The 20,642-nt window shown below is 57.5% G+C and overlaps 1 protein-coding gene across 1 annotated transcript in view; it reads right to left on the bottom strand.

Annotated features, from left to right (window-relative positions):
• LOC119977190 (peptidyl-prolyl cis-trans isomerase FKBP8-like) overlaps positions 1–20,642 on the bottom strand; it is a 47,781-nt gene that overhangs the window by 11,600 nt on the left and 15,539 nt on the right. Inside the window, exons 2-4 of the mRNA XM_038817882.1 lie at positions 6,679–6,731; positions 3,854–4,026; positions 706–783 (exon numbers count right to left, since the gene is read on the bottom strand). Coding sequence (XP_038673810.1) covers positions 706–783; positions 3,854–4,026; positions 6,679–6,731 — 304 coding nt within the window. The remainder of the gene's footprint in view (positions 1–705; positions 784–3,853; positions 4,027–6,678; positions 6,732–20,642) is intronic.

Here is a 20,642-nt window from a genome sequence, read left to right as displayed (position 1 = left end):
GTCTGATTTAGAATAGAACATAGAACATAGAACAGTACAGCACAGAACCGGCCCTTCGGCCCTCAATGTTGTGCCGAGCCATGATCACCCCACTCAAACCCACGTATCCACCCTATACCCGTAACTCAACAACCCCCCCTTAACCTTACTTTTATTAGGACACTACGGGCAATTTAGCATGGCCAATCCACCTAACCCGCACATCTTTGGACTGTGGGAGGAAACCGGAGCACCCGGAGGAAACCCACGCACACAGGGGGAGGACGTGCAGACTCCACACAGACAGTGACCCAGCCGGGAATCAAACCTGGGACCCTGGAGCTGTGAAGCATTTATGCTAACCACCATGCTACCCTGCTGCCCAATTTCTGAAGACCATCTCCGTGTGTTCCATCTGAGAACCAATGGTAAAGGAGCAGTGGGTCAATAAATGGAGCCTCTCAGAATCTACATCACTGTGATACTTTGACCACTGCAGACCCGCTCTTTGCTGTGTGTTTAACTGGAACCTGGTTAACCCAGTTGACTGGATGGCTGGTCCGTGATGGGGAGCGACATCAACATCGCTGGCTCAATTCCTATATCAGCTGAGGTGGCCAAGAAGCCTTCTCCACCTTGACCCTTGCCTGGATGTGGTGATCCTTGGGTTTAATCAGAGCTGGTGTTTAAAATATCCTTCTCTTAACATGAAGAATGAATGTTTACCTGACTGTCTTGGACCAGTGTCAATGCTTCCTTCAGAACTGAGATAGCCTGGCTGTAATATTCCTTACGGAATAATACCTATTTAAAAACAGGGAATCGTCAATTACCATGTGAAAATACAGTGTTGCATCCGCAAATAAACCATATCAAAAATCCCACATAGCCAATAAAATGCCAGCATCAACATAATCGTGTCTTCTCAGCATTTGTGGGCTTTGAAGAGGCACTTCCAGAGCTGTCCCATGCTGATAGTTCTTGGATAAATGGCTGAATGAAATGAAAATCGCTTATTGTCACGAGTAGGCTTCAAATGAAGTTACTGTGCAAAGCCCCTAGTCGCCAAATTCCGGCGCCTGTTCGGGGAGGCTGGTACGGGAATTGAACCGTGCTGCTGGCCTGCCCTTGGTCTGCTTTCAAAGCCAGCGATTTAGCCCTGTGCTAAACCACTAATTTGGCTGTCCCTTCATTTTGGGTTTGCTGGTGTACTGAAACAGTCCGTGGCCAAATGCAGCAAGACCTGGACAATATGCCGGCTCAGGCTGACAAGAGGCAAGTTACATTTGTGCCACACAGGTGCCAGGTAAATGGCCATCTCCTACATGAGAGAATCGAACCATCCCCCCATGACATTACCATCACTGAATCCCCCACTATCAACATCCTGGGGGTTACCATTGGCCAGAAACTGAACTGGAGCCAGCCGTATAAATACTGAGGCTGCTACAAGGGCAGGTCAGGGGCTAGGAATCCTGCGGTGAGTAACTCACCTCCTAACTCCCCAACGCCTGGTCCTCATCTACAAGGCACAAGTCAGGAGTCAGGAGTGTAATGGAATACTCTCCACCAGTCGGAATGAGTGCAGCTCCAACAACACTCAAGCAACTCAACAATGTGCAGGTTAGGTGGATTGGCCATGCAAAATTACGCCCTTATTGTCACAGGTAGGTTTACATTAACACTGCAATGAAGTTACTGTGAAAATCCCCTAGTCGCCACATTCCGGCTCCTGTTCGGGTACACAGAGGGAGAATTCAGAATGTCCAAATTAGCTAACGGGCTCGATTCTCTGCAAAGGCGGAGAGTCGTAAAGGCTGCCGTGAAACTGGCCGTGTTTCACGGCAGCCTCCGCGCCCCGTCCCAGGACCCGATTCTCCCCCCCGGGCGGGGCTAGCAGCGGGGCCCCGTGAAGTACGGCATCGCGGGCTTAGCGACCGTAGCTAAGTCCGCGCGCCAAGCGTCACGCCGGCTGATGTGCACGATGACGCCAGCCGCGCATGCACGGATGATGTCATCACGCAGACGTGTCAAACCCGCGCATGCGCGGGCCGTCATGCCCCTCAGCCGCCCCGCGGACTGATCCTGCGGGGCGGCGGAAGAACAAATAGTGCGCAGGTATCGGATCCGCTGCCCGCGCTCGGTGCCCACTGATCGCAGGCCCATGCCACCCTTGGCACGGCTGTGGTGCGGCCGTGCCAATCGGTGCCATAGTTGTCCGGGACGGGCACTTTGCGGCTGTTTTCACTAACGGTGAGAGCAGGTGTGATTGCGTTCGTGAAAACGGCCGTAAAGGCCTGGGAACTCGGCCCATCGGCCTGGGGAGAATCGCTGTTCGCCGTAAAAAACGGCGAGCAGCGATTTGTGTTGTGGGGCGGCCGTGGGAGGGGGGGGGGGCGGGGGAGAATAGCGGGAGTGCGTGAAAATCGTCGTGGGCAGCGGAGAATCGCGCCCAACGTCTTTTGGGACTTGTGGGAGGAAACCCACGCAGACACGAGGAGAACGAGCAGACTCCACACGTAGGGTGGGGGAGTGGGCCTAGGTTAGGGTACTCTTTCGGAGGATCGGTGCAGACTCGATGGGCCAAATGGCCTCGCCTCCTTCTGCAATGTAGGGATTCTATGGCAGCCCTTCCACAAACATTAACCCCCTCCACCACCGACGAGCAATGGCAGCAGTGTGTTTGCACCAGTTACAAGATGCACTGCAGGAACTCACCAAGGCTCCTTTGGCAGCACCTTCCAGACCCACGACCACTGTCATCTAGAAGGACAGGAGCAGCCACTGCCAAGCCGCACAACATCCTGACTTGGAAATATATCGGCCGTTCCTTCACTGTCGCTGGGTCAAACTCCTGGAATTCCCTTCCTAACAGCACAGTGGGTATACCTACACCACATGGTCTGCAGCAGTTCAAGAAGACAGGTCACCACCACCACCTTCTGAAGGGCAATCGAGAATGGGCAATAAATGCTGACTCGGCCACAGATGCCCACTTCCCATACATAGCCTTTTTAAAAAAATGATATATTGATTGAAATTTCAACTCTTGTTTTCCATAGAATCTGCAAATGTAGGAACAGGCTGTTCGGTCCAACTGGTCCCTGCTGGTTTCTGCTGGTCTTTATGCTCCACACGTGTCTCCTCATCCCATCAACATACCTTTCGATGTGTTTATCTAGCTTCCCTCTAAATGCATCTATACTATTCACTATCCACAACTGCCTGTTCTGGATTCCTTCTTGGATTTATTAATAGTTGTCTATTAATGGTCCCTCGTCTTCAGCTTCCTTCAATTGGAAACATCTTCTTTATGTCTACCCTATAACTGCATTTATAATATTAACAGCCTCTATAAGGACCTCCTTTGTCTTAAAGAGCTCCAGCCTATTCGATCTTCCCTGATCGTTATCAAGTCTCAATTCAGTTCTAAACACCTTCAGACTCAGTGAGATCTCCGAATGCAAACGTATTATACCTCTCTCTTCCTGCCATTTGTGCATGAATGGAATTGGTCATAAAAATGGTGTTTTAAGGTCTTAATATTGATCAGGACATGAAGGGAAATGATTTGATAAGCAACACAGAAGCACACACACACACAGACAAACACACACAGATACTCAGACTGACACACAGACAGACACTCACACACAGACACACATACACACTGACACACACACAGAAACACAGACACACACGGACACACACAGAAACACAGACACACACAGACACACACACATACACAGAGAAACACAGAAACACACACACGGACACTCAAGACTGACGTACAGCCAGACACACACAGACACACACACACAGACACACACACACACAGACACACACACACACTCTAACTGTACCTTCCACGTACCTTTCCCTTGCTGTACAAAGTCATTATATCTTTTGGATTCATCTCTAGCAGTTGGTCACAGTAATATAAAACCGTCTCTATATGTTCTTCCTCAATTTTGTTAACAATCGTGTTGATTTCCTGAAAAGATTCCTCAATCTGGGAGTTTGTGGCTGCATCCTTTAATGATCCACCTGGAAAGTTGAGAACACAGTTCAAAGTTGATCTCTTTCCCTCGGTGCCCTCTCTATTCCCCAGACGGCCAAAGTGTTTTGTGAGCCTTTCTAAAGGCTTGCGAACGTTGGTTGCCTGGTTACTGGCAATGTGCAGATATTGCTGCAGCTGGAAGCCTTGGATTCAATGCTTCCTCGCAGGTTTCAGTGCGACCGCACAAGTTTCCTGAGACTTGGAAATGCAGCGTCTGTAAAGCAGGATCAGAACCTCCTCGGGTAGATGGGAAGTTTTTTTTCAAACTTATCCATTGCCCGTCCCTAGCTCTCCTCCATTTCCGACGCCATTAAAGAATCAACCGCATTGCTGTGGGTCTGGAGTCACACGGAGGCCAGACCGAGTAAGGACGGCAGATTTCCTTCCGAAAGGACATTAGCGAACGAGATGGGTTTTTACGACAGTCAACAATGGTTTTATGATCATCGTTAGATTTTTATTGAATTCTAATTTCACAATTCACTGTGTTGGGTTCTGAACCTGGGTCCGCGGAGCTCTCTGCATTATTACTCCAGTGTCTAAACCAGTCCAATTGAAAGTTTGCTTTGAGTTTTGCAAAGGGTGGGCTGGTTAAATATGGTCTGTACTCTGCCTATTCCAAACAACTGAAGGATCAAACTGTTTGATTCAGGTAAAGGGGTTGATATACTGTCTCGTAGGCTCAGTCCCCTATCTGTGTGGAATCCTCAGTACCACTGAGCTCGGGAGGGTCTGGGTCAGAGAATGCTCCCACTATCTATGAATCCCTTAGGAAAGTTAACACCTAAGAAAACTTGAATTTCTCTTTGATGTAGTGGCATTGGAGGCAGTTCAGAGGAGATTCACTTGATTGATTCCAGAGATGAGGGGGTTTGTCGCAGGAAGAGAGATTGAACAGTTTAGTAAGAAGTCTTACAACACCAGGTTAAAGTCTAACAGATTTATTTGGAATCATTAGCTTTTGGAGCGCAGCTTCTCCCTCAGGTGAGTGAAGAGGAAGGTTACACAAACACAGCATATATAGACAAACCCAATGATGCAAGATTCCGTTGTCGTTGTACGTTGTGTTTGTTACCCAGCGCCGGCTCTAGGGTTGCTGGCGCCCCGGGCAAGCTGAACTTCGGCGCCCTTGGGGGGGGCGGGGCCGAGGGGGGGGGCGGGGCGAGGGGGGGGGGGCGGGGCCGAGGGGGGCCGAGGGGGGGGGGCGAGGGGGGGGAGGGGCCGAGGAGGGGCGGGGGGGCGGACCCGAGGGGGGGTGGGGGGGCGGACCCGAGGGGGGGGCGGACCCGAGGGGGGCGGGGGGGGCGGACCCGAGGGTGGGCGGGGGGGGGCGGACCCGAGGGGGGGGGGGGGGCGGACCCGAGGAGGGGGGCGGACACGGGGGGGCGGACCCGAGGGGGGGGCGGACACGCGGGGGGTGGACCCGAGGGGGGGGGCGGACACGTGGGGGGCGGACCCGAAAGGGGGGCGGACCCGAGGGCGGGGCGGGGGGGCGGACCCGAGGGGGGGGCGGGGGGGGCGGACCCGAGGGGAAGCGGGGGGGCGGACCCGAGGGGGAGCGGGGGGGCGGACCGAGCCGGGGGGCCGCCCTGGGGGCGGGCGGCCACCGCGCATGCGCTGTTTGGCACCGGCCCAACTGCGCATGCGCGGGACCCGAGTCTCTGGCGCCCCCGAGCACATGGCGCCCCGGGCGACTGCCCGAGTTGCCGGTGCCTTGAGCCGGCCCTGTTGTTACCCTCCGAAAGCTAGTGATTCCAATCAAACCTGTTGGGCTTTAACCTGGTGTTGTAAGACTTCTTACTGTGCTCACCCCAGTCCAACGCCGGCATCTCCACATCATAGTTATAGTCTCTAGAGTTTGGAAGAATGGGGGGAGATCAAATCGAGATATACAAGATGCTGAAAGGTGTGGATAAAATAGACGTGGAGCCGGTGCTTCTTCTTGTGGGGCATTCTAAAACGAGAGGTCATAATCTTAGAATAAAAGGCAGCAAATTTAAAACAGAATTGAGGAGAAACTACTTCTCCCAAAGGGTTGTGAATCTGTGGGATTCGCTACCCCAGAGAGCGGGGGATGCTGGGACAGTGAGTAAATTTAAGGAGGAGTGAGGCAGATTTTTAGTTGGTAATGGGTTGAAGGGTTCTGGAGAAGGGGCAGGACGGTGGAGTTAAGGCCAGGATGGGATCAGCCATGATCACATTGAGGGTGTTAGGCTCGGGAGGCTAAATCGCCGACTCCCACTCCTGGTCATGTGTTCAAGGGAGGAGATGCTCTGGCTGATTTCACAATCCAGCTCTTGGCCTGTAGCATTGTAGGTAGCAGATGAGGAACATATAATATAATAATCGCTTATTGTCACAAGTAGGCTTCAATGAAATTACTGTGAAAAGCCCCTAGTCGCCACATTCCGGCACCTGTTCGGGGAGGCTGGTCCGGGAATTGAACCTGCGCTGCTGGCCTTGTTCTGCATTACAAGCCAGCTGTTTAGCCCACTGTGCTAAATCAGCTATGATAGAACGGCAGAGCAGACCCAATGGGCCAAACGGTCTAATTCTGCCCCTATATCTTATGAACTTATGAACTCTTTCTCCCCACCCCCCTCAGATCTGGAGGTTTCATTCCACAGCATTCTACTCACCTAAAATATTGTCAAAGTTTTCTGCAGAGGTCATTTTAATACTATCAGGGAAGCTGTAAATTGAAAAAAAGACACAACTAAGTTTCGGTTTCAAGCAAAAGTTTGAGTGGTTGGCATCGCGGCCATCTCGCTCACTTTCAATCAGAAAGAAGCTGCATTCCTATGGGACCTCTCGCAATCCCAAGATGCCCCAAAGTGCTTTAACAGCCAATGAGATGCCCTTCCAGTTTGGGAAACACGGCAGCCAATTTTGCGCACAGTAAGATCCCACCGACAGGCAAGGAAAACGACTAGACCACCTCTGTTTTAAGTGACGTTGCCTGAGAGATAAACATAGACCCGGGCACTTGAGATTACTTCGCCACCCCATCGCCTCACACATTCTACTCGCACTGCACTAGGTGACCCAGCATTGGATTGGAGGCCAAAGGTCTCTAGAATGAGGTTTGGGTACTGCCCCAATATCTTCTTGTGTGGCTCCACTCGACAATTACCCTGTGAAGGCTCTTGGGGAGGATTCACTACGTTAATGGTGCAGTGATCTCTGTATATTAATATACATAATCAATGTATGTAAATGTAGTACAGTCAATTCAACACTAGATGTCTCACTATCAGATGTTATAAGAAAGACTTTCCCGCTCTTTCTGAGAGAGTGTGCTTCAGGAGAGTGAAAGACATAACATAGAATAGCTAGAGAAGAGAGAGAAGGTATAAGTTATTCCATTATTACATTGTATAGTTAGTTCTTTATCTTTACTGTATTTTATTTATTTTACTACTTGAGTATTAAGTATAAAGGACTTACAAAATATTATTTGTTTTACTCAATAAATTAGTTCATCTTTACAAGAAGACTGTTGTTTATTTCATCAACTCGGCTGGTTCAAAGAGTAATATATATATTACGTAAGGTAATAATAATAATAATCGCTTATTGTCACACGTAGGCATTGTGGATAGCACAATTGCTTCACAATTCCAGGGTCCCAGGTTCGATTCCCGGCTTGGGTCACTATCTGTGCGGAGTCTGCACGTTCTCCCCGTGTCTGTGCGGGTTTCCTCCGGGTGCTCCGGTTTCCTCCCACAGTCCAAAGATGTGAAGGTTAGGTGGATTGGCCGTGCTAAATTGCCCTTAGTGTCCAAAATTGCCCTTAGTGTTGGGTGGGGTTGCTGGGTTATGGGGATAAGGCTGGAGGTGTGGACCTTGGGTAGGGTGCTCTTTCCAGGAGCCGGTGCAGACTCGATGGGCCGAATGGCCTCCTTGTGCACTGTAAATTCAATGATATCTATGAAATTCTATGAAATGAAGTTACTGTAAAAAGCCCCTGGTCGCCACATTCCGCCGCCTGTTCGGGGAGGCTGGTATGAGAATTGAACCCGCACTGCTAGCCTTGTTCTGCATTACAAGCCAGCTGTTTATCCCACTGTGCTAAACCAGCCCCATCTAACAAACGGTGCTATATAAAGGTAAGTTGCCGTTGCAGGACTGGCATCAAGCAATTGATACTGAGAAATGACAGCGTTGGCCAACTACCCAAACGTGAAAAATAGAAGCTGAAAAGGATTAGACGTCCACATTAGACAAGATGATGCTTTATCCAGTAGAATTTACTTGGACAGTGGTAGACCAACCCAAGTATCCTATTCCCCTTAATTATTTCCTGCTCTGATTGAATTGTTTCCCATCGAAAATATCTTCTGCTGTAAACTAGTTCCCTTCCATTCGGTTCCGGTGATGTTCAGAGATCGCCTTCAGCTGCTCACTGGAGTGCGCTCGGGAGGAACCCCGATCTGTCCCACTACGGGGCGGTTTCCTCACCTCAGCCCTGGGTCTCTTGTCGGCTCGCGCCCCGGCCTCGGAGCCGGTTCGGGTCCCAGCCCAGGACTTGACGGCCGAGGAAGGTGCATCCGTAACGCGGATTCCTTCCAAACACACCAGTGGCTGGCGGTGAGAGCTGGAGTGACTCCTGGACAGCCACGCTTGAGGCAGAGTGGCGCATCCCTCAAGCTGCAAGCCCCGGGAGACAGACCTGCTCTGGGAATTACCAGCGATGGAAACAGGCAAAGATCTGCCTTAGAGCACCACTAGGTGCCGGATGAGAATTGTAATAGGATCAGCAACTCCATTATCAGTGGATCGGCACGGTAGCACAGCACCAGGGTCCCAGGTTCGATTCCCGGCTTGGGTCACTGTCTGTGCGGAGTCTGCACGTTCTCCCTGTGTCTGCGTGGGTTTCCTCCGGGTGCTCCGGTTTCCTCCCACGAACCCCGAAAGAAGTGCTGAGTAATTTGGACATTCTGAATTCTCCCTCTGTGTACCCAAACAGGCGCCGGAATGTGGTGACTAGGGGCTTTTCACAGTCTCTTCATTGCAGTGTTAATGTCAGCCTACTTGTGACAATAAAGATTATAACTGAAGATTATAACTGAATAACCTTTCCAGTCTCTGAGACCCTTGCAAGTTAAAATCTGGGCACTCTCTGATCTCAAATATTCTGACAGACGCAGTTTAACATTCACCCACCGGTACATAAGGATATTTAGGGTGTTCTCTTTCCAGTGTTGTCACACTAGAGTGTACGTTGATTGCTGACTACAAATGTTCCGCAAGGTTGTGGAATATGCTAATTATTGTTATCACTGAAAATTTAAATTAGGCTATTATTATAGTTAAGTAAACTGTGATTGGCTGCAGAGAGGTGTAACTGAAAGCCATTATGCTAATTCACTCACACATTTCAATGGTTTTAGTGTAAATTAGCAAGATGACATTTTAAGGACTCCGGAACGCACAAACCCAGAAAGGTGCTAATTAGAAAGAAAAAAAGAGTGAAATTGCCTCCATTGCCCCTCGATCCTGTCCCACCATTTAATTAGACCGTGGCTGATCTGCACCTTACCTCTATTTATCCGCCTTGGGTAATAATAATCTTTATTATTGTCACATTAACACGGCAATGAAGTTACTGTGAAAGTCCCCTAGTTGCCACATTCCGGCGCCTGTTCGGGTCACAGAGGGAGAATTCAGAATGTCCAATTCACCTAACAGCACGTCTTTCTGGACTTGTGGGATGAAACCGGAGCACCCGGAGGAAGCCCACGCAGACACGGGGAGAACGTGCAGACTCCGCACAGATGGTGACCCAAGCCGGGAATCGAACCTGGGATCCTGGAGCTGTGAAGCAACAGTGCTAACCACTGTGCCGCCCAGATCTGTGTCTAACAAAACCTATCAATCTCGGTTTTTAAGTCTACAATCCATCTCCAGGCTCAACAGCTTTTGGGAGCGGGAATTCCAGATTTCCACGAGCCCTGTGCACAAGGAACAGAGGTATTCAGGCACTGCAGCGGTTCGAGGCGATGTCTCACCGCTGCCTTCTCAAGGGTAATTAGGGATGGGGCGGTAAATGCGGGTCAGGCCAGCGACATCCCGTAAACAAGTATAAAAAAGCACAGAAACAGGAGCTGGAGTCGGCCACTCGGCCCCACTACCATGCTCTCACCATTCAACTAGATCATGGCTGATCTTCTATGTCTGCGCCATTTTCCACGTTATCCCCACGTCCCTTGATATCTTTAACATCTCGGCATCTGTCAATCTGGACGTGCTGAACATAGTCAATGACAGAGCCTCCACAAAACTCTGAGAATTCCAAATAATCACCACACTCGGAGTGACGAAATTCCCCGTCATCGGAGTCGGGAATGTTGTACCTGTTATTCCAGAATAACCTGAATCTAATGTTAAGGTCCTGGACTTTCCCCCATCAGAGGGAACAGTTTCTCTGATGTCCACCCATCAACTTTTCAATCATTGTAAACATCTCAGTTTATCTTCTCATAGAATACTGACAGTGCAGAAGGAGGCCATTTGGCCCATCAAGTCTGCACCCGACCTCGGAAAGAGCATCCGGCCTAGGCCCAATCCCCAGCCCTATCCCCGTAATGTGGCGACCCAATTAACCTTTGGACACACAGAGGCGATTTAGCATGGCTAATCCATCTAACTTCCTTTGGACTGTGGGAGGACTTGTGGGAAGAAACCCACGCAGACACGGTGGAGAACGTGCAGACTCTGCGCACACAGTCACCGAAGGCCGGAATCCAACCGGGGTCCCTGGCGCTGTGAGGCAGTAGTGCTAACCACCGTGCTGCCCACACACACACACACACACTGCCTTACTGGATTCCTAGTAAATTCAGATGGGTTGATCTGATTGCTGCTGTCTTGTTTGTACACGCAGTGAGTGACATTCTGTGACAGCAGCTTCATCATCAACATCCACAAAGGTTAAAGGGAGGCTTGCAAAAAAGTGTTTCAGCCCAATTACAGACTCTCCTTTAATTGTGCTGGCGTGCCGCACACATCTCAATGCAAGTTAATTACATTCCCCATTAATCAGGGTCCAAAATGCAGGCGCACGCACAGCATACAGAATGGATTTGAACACATGGGAGTAAAGCTGAGTTTCTATCACATAAAAATCTGGGGCACACTGATCAGACTGCCTTAAATTGGAAATACATTATTGTGACAGGGTGGGCCCGGCAGCAAGGAATCCTCTGCAGAGGATCTGCTCCGACAGGAGCTCTGCAATCCCATTCCAGGGTTGCCAAATGTGGAGGTGCTGCAGTTGCAGCTGGAGTGTGTGGGCAGGTTGTTATGGGGACATTCCCAGCAGGGGTGTGTGGGCAGGGTGAGGAGGGACATTCCCAGCAGGTTGTGGAGGGCATTTGAGGTTGGAGTGTGTGGGCATGTTGTGGAGGGACATTCCCAGCAGGGTGTGGGGACATGCCCAACAGGCTGTGGGGTGATTCCCAGCAGGCTGTGGGACATTCCCAGCAGGGTGCGGAGGAGCGATTCCCAGCAGGGTGTGGAGGGACATTCCCAGCAGGGTGTGGAAAGACATTCCCAGCAGGATGTGGGACATTCCCAGCAGGGTGTGGAGGGACATTCCCAGCAGGGTGTGGGAGGACATTCCCAGCAGGGTGCGGAGGGACATTCACAGCAGGATGTGTGGTAAGATTCCCAGCAGGGTGTGGGGGAGACATTGCCAGCAGGGTGTGGGGACATTCCCAGCAGGGCGTGGAGGGACATTCCCAGCAGGGTGTAGAGGGGGACATACCCAGCAGGGTGTGTGGACATTCCCAGCAAGGTGTGGTGGACACATTGCCAGCAGGGTGTGGGGGCATTCCCAGCAGGGTGTGGAGGGACATTCCCAGCAAGGTGTGGAGGAACATTTCCAGCAGGGTGTAGAGGGGGACATACCCAGCAGGGTGTGTGGACATTCCCAGCAAGGTGTGGTGGACATATACCCAGCAGGGTGTGGGGACATTCCCAGCAGGGCGTGGAGGGACATTCCCAACAGTGTGTGGAGGGACATTCCCAGCAGGGTGTAGAGGGGGGGACATACCCAGCAGGGTGTGTGGACATTCCCAGCAAGGTGTGGTGGACACATTGCCAGCAGGGTGTGGGAACTTTCCCAGCAGGGTGTGGAGGGATATTCCCAGCAGGGTGAGGGGGAGATACCCAGCAGGGTGTGGAGGGGAATCCCAGCAGGGTGCGCGGGGGTGGGGGGTTTCCCAGGAGGGTGTGGGGACATTCCCAGCAGGATGTGGGGACTTTCCCAGCCGGGTGTGGGGACAATCCCAGCAGGGTGTGGAGGGGAATCCCAGCAGGGTGTGGAGGGGCATTCCAAGCAGGGTGTGGAGGGGCACATTCCCAGTAAGGTGTGGAGGGACATTTCCAGCAGGGTGAGGGGGAGATTCACAGCAGGGTGTGGGGACTTTCCCAGCAAGGGGGGGGGGGTGATTCCCAGCAGGGTGTGGGACATTCCCAAAATGGATGCGGGGACTTTCCCAGCAGGGTGTGGGGATATTCCCAGCAGGGTGAGGGGGGAGATTCCCAGCAGGGTGAGGGGGAGATTCCCAGCAGGGTGTGGGGACTTTCCCAGCAGGGTGAGGGGGATTCCCAGCAGGGCGAGGGGGAGATTCCCAGCAGGGTGTGGGACATTCCCAGCAGGGTGCGGGGGGGATTCCCAGCAGGGAGTGGGCCATTCCCAGCAGGGTGTGGGGACTTTCCCAGCTGGGTGGGGGGAGATTCCCAGCAGGGTGTTGGGACATTCCCAGCAGGGTGCGGGGGGGGGGGGGATTCCCAGCAGGGTGGGGGGGGGAAATTACCAGCAGGGTGAGGGGGTGGATTCCCAGCAGGGTGGGGACATTCCCAGCAGGGGGAGGGGGGAGATTCCCAGCAGGGTGTGGGACATTCCCAGCAGGGTGCGGGGGCGGAGGATTCCCAGCAGGGTTAGGGGGGGGATTCCCAGCAGGGTGAGGAGGGGGGGGGGGGTGATTCCCAGCAGGGTGCAGAGGGGAGGATCCCCAGCAGGGTGAGGGGGATACCCAGCAGGGTTCAGGGGTGGGGGGGGGGGGTGATTCCCAGGAGGGTGCAGGGGGGAGGTTCCCAGCTGGTTGCGGGGGGGGGGGGGAGAGAGATTACCAGCAGGGTGGGGACATTCCCAGCAGGGTGAGGTTGGGGGGGGGGGTGATTCCCAGCAGGGTGCAGGGGGAGGATCCCCAGCAGGGTGAGGGGGGTGATTCCCAGCAGGGAGAGGGGGGTATTACCAGCAGGGTGGGGGGAGGGGGATTCCCAGCAGGGTGAAGGGGGGGGGGGGGTGATTCCCAGCAGGGTGCAGGGGGGAGATTCCCAGCAGGTTGCGGGGGGGGGGGGGGGAGAGATTACCAGCAGGGTGGGGACATTCACAGCAGGGTGAGGTGGGGGGATTACCAGCAGGGCGAGGGGGAGTTTCCCAGCAGGGTGTGGGACATTCCCAGCAGAGTGCGGGGTGGGGGGGGGGGGGGGGGGGGGGGGGAGGATTCCCAGCAGGGTGCGGGGTGAGATTCTCAGCAGGGTGAGGGGAGGATTCCCACCAGGGTGAGGGGGGGGGGTATAGTCCCAGTAGGGTGTGGGACATTCCCAGCAGGGTGAGGTGGGGGGATTACCAGCAGGGTGAGGGGGGATTCCCAGCAGGGTGTGGGACATTCCCAGCAGGGTGAGAAGGGGGGGGGGGGGGGACCAGCAGGGTGCGGGGGGATTCGCTCCCCCTGCCGGCTGCTCACTCACTCTGCTCCGCTCAGCCCGGCTCTGTGGTGGGAGCTGCGGGGGCAGCAACGGCAACTCGGCTGCTGGTTGCCCGGGAAACCGTCGCTGGGGGGGGGGGGGGGGGGCTGTGTGACGGAGCAACAGGGAGCTCCCAGAGAGGCTGGGGTCAGGGAGGCACAGGGAGATCCCAGAGAGGCTGGGGTCAGGGAGGCACAGGGAGATCCCAGAGAGGCTGGGGTCAGCGGCACAGGGAGATCCCAGAGAGGCTGGGGTCAGGGAGGCACAGGGAGATCCCAGAGAGGCTGGGGTCAGGGAGGCACAGGGAGATCCCAGAGAGGCTGGGGTCAGGGAGGCACAGGGAGATCCCAGAGAGGCTGGGGTCAGGGGCACAGGGAGATCCCAGACAGGCTGGGGTCAGGGGATCCCAGAGAGGCTGGGGTCAGGGGCACAGGGAGATCCCAGAGAGGCTAGGGTCAGGGAGGCACAGAGAGATCCCAGAGAGGCTGGGGTCAGGGGCACAGGGAGATTCCGGAGAGACTGGGGTCAGGGAGGCACAGGAAGATCCCAGAGAGGCTGGGACCGGGGCACAGGGAGATCCCAGAGAGGCTGGGGTGAGGGAGGCACAGGAAGATCTCAGAGAGGCTGGGACAGGGGAACAGGGAGATCCCAGAGAGGCTGGGGTCAGGGGCACAGGGGGATCCCAGGCAGGCTGGGGTCAGGGGCACAGGGAGATCCCAGAGAGGCTGGGGTCAGGGGCACAGGGAGATCCCAGACAGGCTGGGGTCAGAGGCTCAGGGAGATCCCAGAGAACCTGGGGTCAGGGAGGCACAGGGAGATCCCAGAGAGGCTGGGGTCACGGGCACAGGGAGACCCCAGACAGGTTGGGGTCAGAGGCACAGGGAGATCCCAGAGAGGCTGGGACCGGGGCACAGGGAGATCCCAGGAGAGGCTGGGGTCAGGGAGGCACAGGGAGATCCCAGAGAGGCTGGGGTCAGGGGCACAGGGAGATCCCAGACAGGCTGGGGTCAGGGGCACAGGGAGATCCCAGAGAGGCTGGGGTCAGGGAGGCACAGGGAGATCCCAGAGAGGCTGGAGTCAGGGAGGCACAGGGAGATCCCAGAGAGGCTGGGGTCAGGGGCACGGAGATCCCAGACTGGCTGGGACCGGGGCAGAGGGAGATCCCAGAGAGGCTGGAGTCAGGGAGGCACAGGGAGATCCCAGCGAGGCTGGGGTCAGGGGCACGGGAGATCCCAGAGAGGCTGGGGTCAGGGAGGCACAGGGAGATCCCAGAGAGGCTGGGGTCAGGGGCACAAAGAAGATCCCAGAGAGGCTGGGGTCAGCGGCACAGGGAGATCCCAGAGAGGCTGGGGTCAGGTGCAACAGGGAGATCCCAGACAGGCTTGGGTCAGGGGCACAGGGAGGGGAGATCCCAGAGAGGCTGGGGTCATGGGCACAGGGAGATCCCAGAGAGGCTGGGGTCAGGGGTACAGGGAGCTCCGAAACTGGCTGGGACCAGGGCACAGGGAGATCCCAGAGAGGCTGGGGTCAGGGGATCCCAGAGAGGCTGGGGTCAGGGGCACAGGGAGATCCCAGAGAGGCTAGGGTCAGGGAGGCACAGAGAGATCCCAGAGAGGCTGGGGTCAGGGGCACCGGGAGATTCCGGAGAGACTGGGGGTCAGGGAGGCACAGGAAGATCCCAGAGAGGCTGGGACCGGGGCACATGGGAGAGTCCCAGAGAGGCTGGGTTTCAGGGAGGCAGAGGAAAGATCTCAGAGAGGCTGGGACAGGGGCACAGGGAGATCCAGAGAGGCTGGGGTCAGGGGCACCAGGGGGATCCCAGAACAGGCTGGGGTCAGGGGCACAGGGAAAGCCCAGAGAGGCTGGGGTCAGGGAGGCACAGGAGATCCCAGAGAGGCTGGGGACAGGGCACAGGGAGATCCCAGTCAGGCTGGGGTCAGAGGCTCAGGAGATCCCAGAGAGGCTGGGGTCAGGGAGGCACAGGGACGATCCCAGAGAGGCTGGGGTCCACGGGCACAGGGAGACCCCAGACAGGTTGGGGTCAGAGGCACAGGAGATCCCAGAGAGGCTGGGACAGGGCACAGGGAGATCCCAGAGAGGCTGGGGTCAGGGCACAGGAGATCCCAGAGAGGCTGGGGGTCAGGGGCACAGGGAGATCCCAGACAGGCTGGGTCTAGGGGCACAGGGAAATCCCAGAGAGGCTGGGGGTCAGGAGGCACAGGGAGATCCCGAGAGGCTGGGTCACGGGCACAGGGAGACCCAGACAGGTTGGGGTCAGAGGCACAGGGAGATCCCCAGAGAGGCTGGGGTCAGGGAGGCACAGGGAGATCCCAGAGAGGCTGGTGGTCAGGGGCACAGGGAGATCCCGCACTCGCTGCCCCGGGCACAGGGAGATCCCAGAGAAGCTGGGGGTCAGGGAGGCACAGGAAGATCTCAGAGAGGCTGGACAGGGGCACAGGGAGATCCCAGAGAGGCTGGGGTCAGGGGCACAGGGGGATCCCAGACAGGCGGGGTTCCAGGGGCACAGGGAATCCCAGAGAGGCTGGGGTCAGGGGCACAGGGGAGATCCCAGACAGGCTGGGGTCAGAGCTCGGGAGATCCCAGAGAGGCTGGGGTCAGGGAGGCACAGGGAGATCCCAGAGAGGCTGGGGTCACGGGCACAGGGAGACCCCAGACAAGTGGGGTCAGAGGCACAGGGAGAGCCCAGAGAGGCTGGGACCGGGGCACAGGGAGATCCCAGAGAGGCTGGGGTCAGGAGGCACAGGGAGATCCCAGAGAGGCTGGGGTCCAGGGCACAGGGAGATCCCAAGACAGGCTGGGTCAGGGGCCCAGGGAGATCCCAGAGAGGCTGGGACCGGGGCACAGGGAGATCCCAGAGAGGCTGGGTCAAGGGCACAGGGAAATCCCAGAGAGGCTGGGGTCAGGGAGGAACAGGAGATCCCAGAGAGGCTGGGGTCAGGGAGGCACAGGGAGATCCCAGAGATCTGGAGTCAGGGAGGCACAGGGAGAGGCCAGAGAGGCTGGGTCAGGGGCACAGGGAGATCCCAGAGGCTGGGGTCAGGGGCACAGGGAGATCCCAGAGAGGCTGGGTCAGGGGCACAGGGAGATCCCAGAGAGGCTGGGGTCAGGGACAGGGAGATCCCAGAGAGGCTGGGGTCAGGGAGGCACAGGGAGATCCCAGAGAGGCTGGGGTCAGGGGCACAGGGAGATCCCAGAGAGGCTGGGGTCAGAGGCACAGGGAATCCCAGAGAGGCTGGGGTCAGGGGGCACAGGGAGATCCCAGAGAGGCTGGGGCAGGGAGGGCACAGGGAGATCCCAGAGAGGCTGGGGTCAGGGCACAGGGAGATCCCAGAGAGGCTGGGGTCAGGGGCACAGGGGATCCCAGAAGGCTGGGTCAGGGGCACAGGGAGATCCCAGAGAGGCTGGGGTCAGGGCACAGGGAGATCCCAAGAGGCTGGGGTCAGGGGCACAGGGAGATCCCAGAGAGGCTGGGTCAGGGGGCACAGGGAGATCCCAGAGGGCTGGGGTCAGGGCAGGGAGGGAGATCCCAGACAGGCTGGGGCCGGGGCCAGGGAGACCAGAGAGGCTGGGGTCAGGGAGGCACAGGGAGATCCCAGAGAGGCTGGGTCACGGGCACAGGGAGACCCCAGAGAGGCTGGGGTCAGGGGCACAGGGAGATCCCAGAGAGGCTGGGGTCAGGGGCAAGGGAGATCCCAGAGAGGCTGGGGTCAGGAGGCACAGGGAGATCCCAGAGAGGCTGGGGTCAGGGGCACAGGAGATCCAGAGAGGCTGGGGTCAGGGGCACAGGGAGATCCCAGAGAGGCTGGGGTCAGGGCACAGGGAGATCCCAGAGAGGCTTGGGGTCAGGGCACAGGGAGATCCCAGAGAGGCTGGGGTCAGGGGCACAGGGAGATCCCAGAGAGGCTGGGGTCAGGGGCACAGGGAGATCCCAGACAGGTGGGGTCAGGGGCACAGGGGATCCCAGAGAGCTGGGACCGGGGCACAGGAGATCCCAGAGAGCTGGGGTCAGGGGCAGGGAGATCCCAGAGAGGCTGGGGTCAGGGGCACAGGGAGATCCAGAGAGGCTGGGGTCAGGGGCACAGGGAGATCCCAGAGAGGCTGGGGTCAGGGGCAAGGGAGATCCCAGAGAGCTGGGGTCAGGGAGGCACAGGGAGATCCCAGAGGGCTGGGGTCAGGGGCACAGGAGATCCCAGACAGGCTGGGGTCAGGGGCAGGAGATCCCAGAGAGGCTGGGACCGGGGCACAGAGGGAGATCCCAGACAGGCTGGGGTCAGGGAGGCACAGGGAGATCCCAGAGAGGCTGGGTCAGGGGCACAGGGAGATCCCAGAGAGGCTGGGGTCAGGGAGGCACAGGGAGATCCCAGAGAGGCTGGGGTCAGGGGCACAGGGAGATCCCAGAGGCTGGGGTCAGGGCACAGGGAGATCCCAGAGAGGCTGGGGTCAGGAGGCACAGGGAGATCCCAGAGAGGCTGGGGTCCGGCACAGGGAGATCCCAGAGTGGCTGGGTCAGGGGCACAGGGAGATCCCAGAGAGGCTGGGGTCAGGGGCACAGGGAGATCCCAGACAGGCTGGGGCAGGGGCACAGGGAGATCCCGAGAGGTGGGTCAGGAGGCACAGGGAGATCCCAGAGGCTGGGGTCAGGGGCACAGGAGATCCAGAGAGGCTGGGTCAGGGACAGGCAGAGGGAGATCCCAGAGAGGCTGGGGTCAGGGGACAGGAGATCCCAGAGAGGCTGGGGTCAGGGCACAGGGAGATCCCAGAGAGGCTGGGTGTCAGGGGGACAGGGAGATCCAGAGAGCTGGGTCAGGGGCACAGGGAGATCCCAGAGAGGCTGGGGTCAGGGGCACAGGGAGATCCCAGAGAGGCTGGGGCAGGAGGGCACAGGAGATCCCAGGACCTGGGGTCAGGGGCACAGGGAGATCCCAGAGAGGCGGGGTCAGGAGGGCACAGGGAGATCCCAGAGAGCCTGGGGTCAGGGGCACAGGGAGATCCCAGAGAGGCTGGGGTCAGGGGCACAGGGAGATCCCAGAGAGGCTGGGGTCAGGAGGGCACAGGGAGATCCCAGAGAGGCTGGGGTCAGGGGCACAGGGAGATCCCAGACTGGCTGGGACCGGGGAAACAGGGAGATTCCGGAGAGACTGGGGTCAGGGAGGCACAGGAAGATCCCAGAGAGGCTGGGACCGGGGCACAGGGAGATCCCAGAGAGGCTGGGGTCAGGGAGGCACAGGAAGATCTCAGAGAGGCTGGGACGGGGCACAGGGAGATCCTAGAGAGGCTGGGGTCAGGGGCACAGGGGGATCCCAGACAGGCTGGGGTCAGGGGCACAGGGAGATCCCAGAGAGGCTGGGGTCAGGGCACAGGGAGATCCCAGACAGGCTGGGGTCAGAGGCTCAGGGAGATCCCAGAGAGGCTGGGTCACGGGCGCAGGGAGACCCCAGACAGGCTGGGTCAGAGGCTCAGGGAGATCCCAGAGAGGCTGGGGTCCAGAGGCACAGGGAGATCCCAGAGAGGCTGGGACCGGGGCACAGGGAGATCCCAGAGAGGCTGGGACCGGGGCACAGGGAGATCCCAGAGAGGCTGGGTCAGGGGCACAGGGAGATCCCAGACAGGCTGGGGTCAGGGGCACAGGGAAATCCCAGAGAGGCTGGGGTCAGGGAGGAACAGGGAGATCCCAGAGAGGCTGGGGTCAGGGAGGCACAGGGAGATCCCAGAGAGGCTGGAGTCAGGGAGGCACAGGGAGATCCCAGAGAGGCTGGGTCAGGGGCACAGGGAGATCCCAGAGAGGCTGGAGTCAGGGAGGCACAGGGAGATCCCAGAGAGGCTGGGGTCAGGGGCACGGAGATCCCAGACTGGCTGGGACCGGGGCAGAGGGAGATCCCAGAGAGGCTGGAGTCAGGGAGGCACAGGGAGATCCCAGAGAGGCTGGGGTCAGGGGCACAGGGAGATCCCAGAGAGGCTGGGGTCAGGGAGGCACAGGGAGATCCCAGAGAGGCTGGGGTCAGGGGCACAAGAAGATCCCAGAGAGGCTGGGGTCAGCGGCACAGGGAGATCCCAGAGAGGCTGGGGTCAGGGAGGCACAGGGAGATCCCAGAGAGGCTGGGGTCAGCGGCACAGGGAGATCCCAGAGAGGCTGGGGTCAGGGGCACAGGGAGATCCCAGACAGGCTGGGGTCAGGGGCACAGGGAGATCCCAGAGAGGCTGGGGTCAGGGGCACAGGGAGATCCCAGAGAGGCTGGGGTCAGGGGTACAGGGAGCTCCGAAACTGGCTGGGACCAGGGCACAGGGAGATCCCAGAGAGGCTGGGGTCAGGGGCACAGGGAGATCCCAGATAGGCTGGGGTCAGGGGCACAGGGAGATCCCAGACTGGCTGGGACCGGGGCAGAGGGAGATCCCAGAGATTCTTGGGTCAGGGAGGCACAGGGAAATCCCAGAGATCCTGGGGTCAGGGAGGCACATGGAGATCCCAGAGAGGCTGGGGTCAGGGGCACAGGGAGATCCCAGAGAGGCTGGGGTCAGCGGCACAGGGAGATCCCAGAGAGGCTGGGACCGGGGCACAGGGAGATCCCAGAGAGGATGGGGTCAGGGGCACAGGGAGATCCCAGAGAGGCTGGGGTCAGGGCCACAGGGAGATCCCAGAGAGGCTGGGGTCAGGGGCACAGGGAGATCCCAGAGAGGCTGGGGTCAGGGAGGCACAGGGAGATCCCAGAGAGGCTGGGGTAAGGGGCACAGGGAGATCCCAGAGAGGCTGGGGTCAGGGGCACAGGGAGATCCCAGAAAGGCTGGGGTCAGGGGCACAGGGAGATCCCAGACAGGCTGGGGTCAG

The sequence above is a fragment of the Scyliorhinus canicula genome, chromosome 1 (assembly GCF_902713615.1).
Source record: "Scyliorhinus canicula chromosome 1, sScyCan1.1, whole genome shotgun sequence".
NCBI lineage: Eukaryota > Metazoa > Chordata > Chondrichthyes > Carcharhiniformes > Scyliorhinidae > Scyliorhinus > Scyliorhinus canicula.
This window is presented reverse-complemented; position numbering and strand designations above follow the sequence as displayed.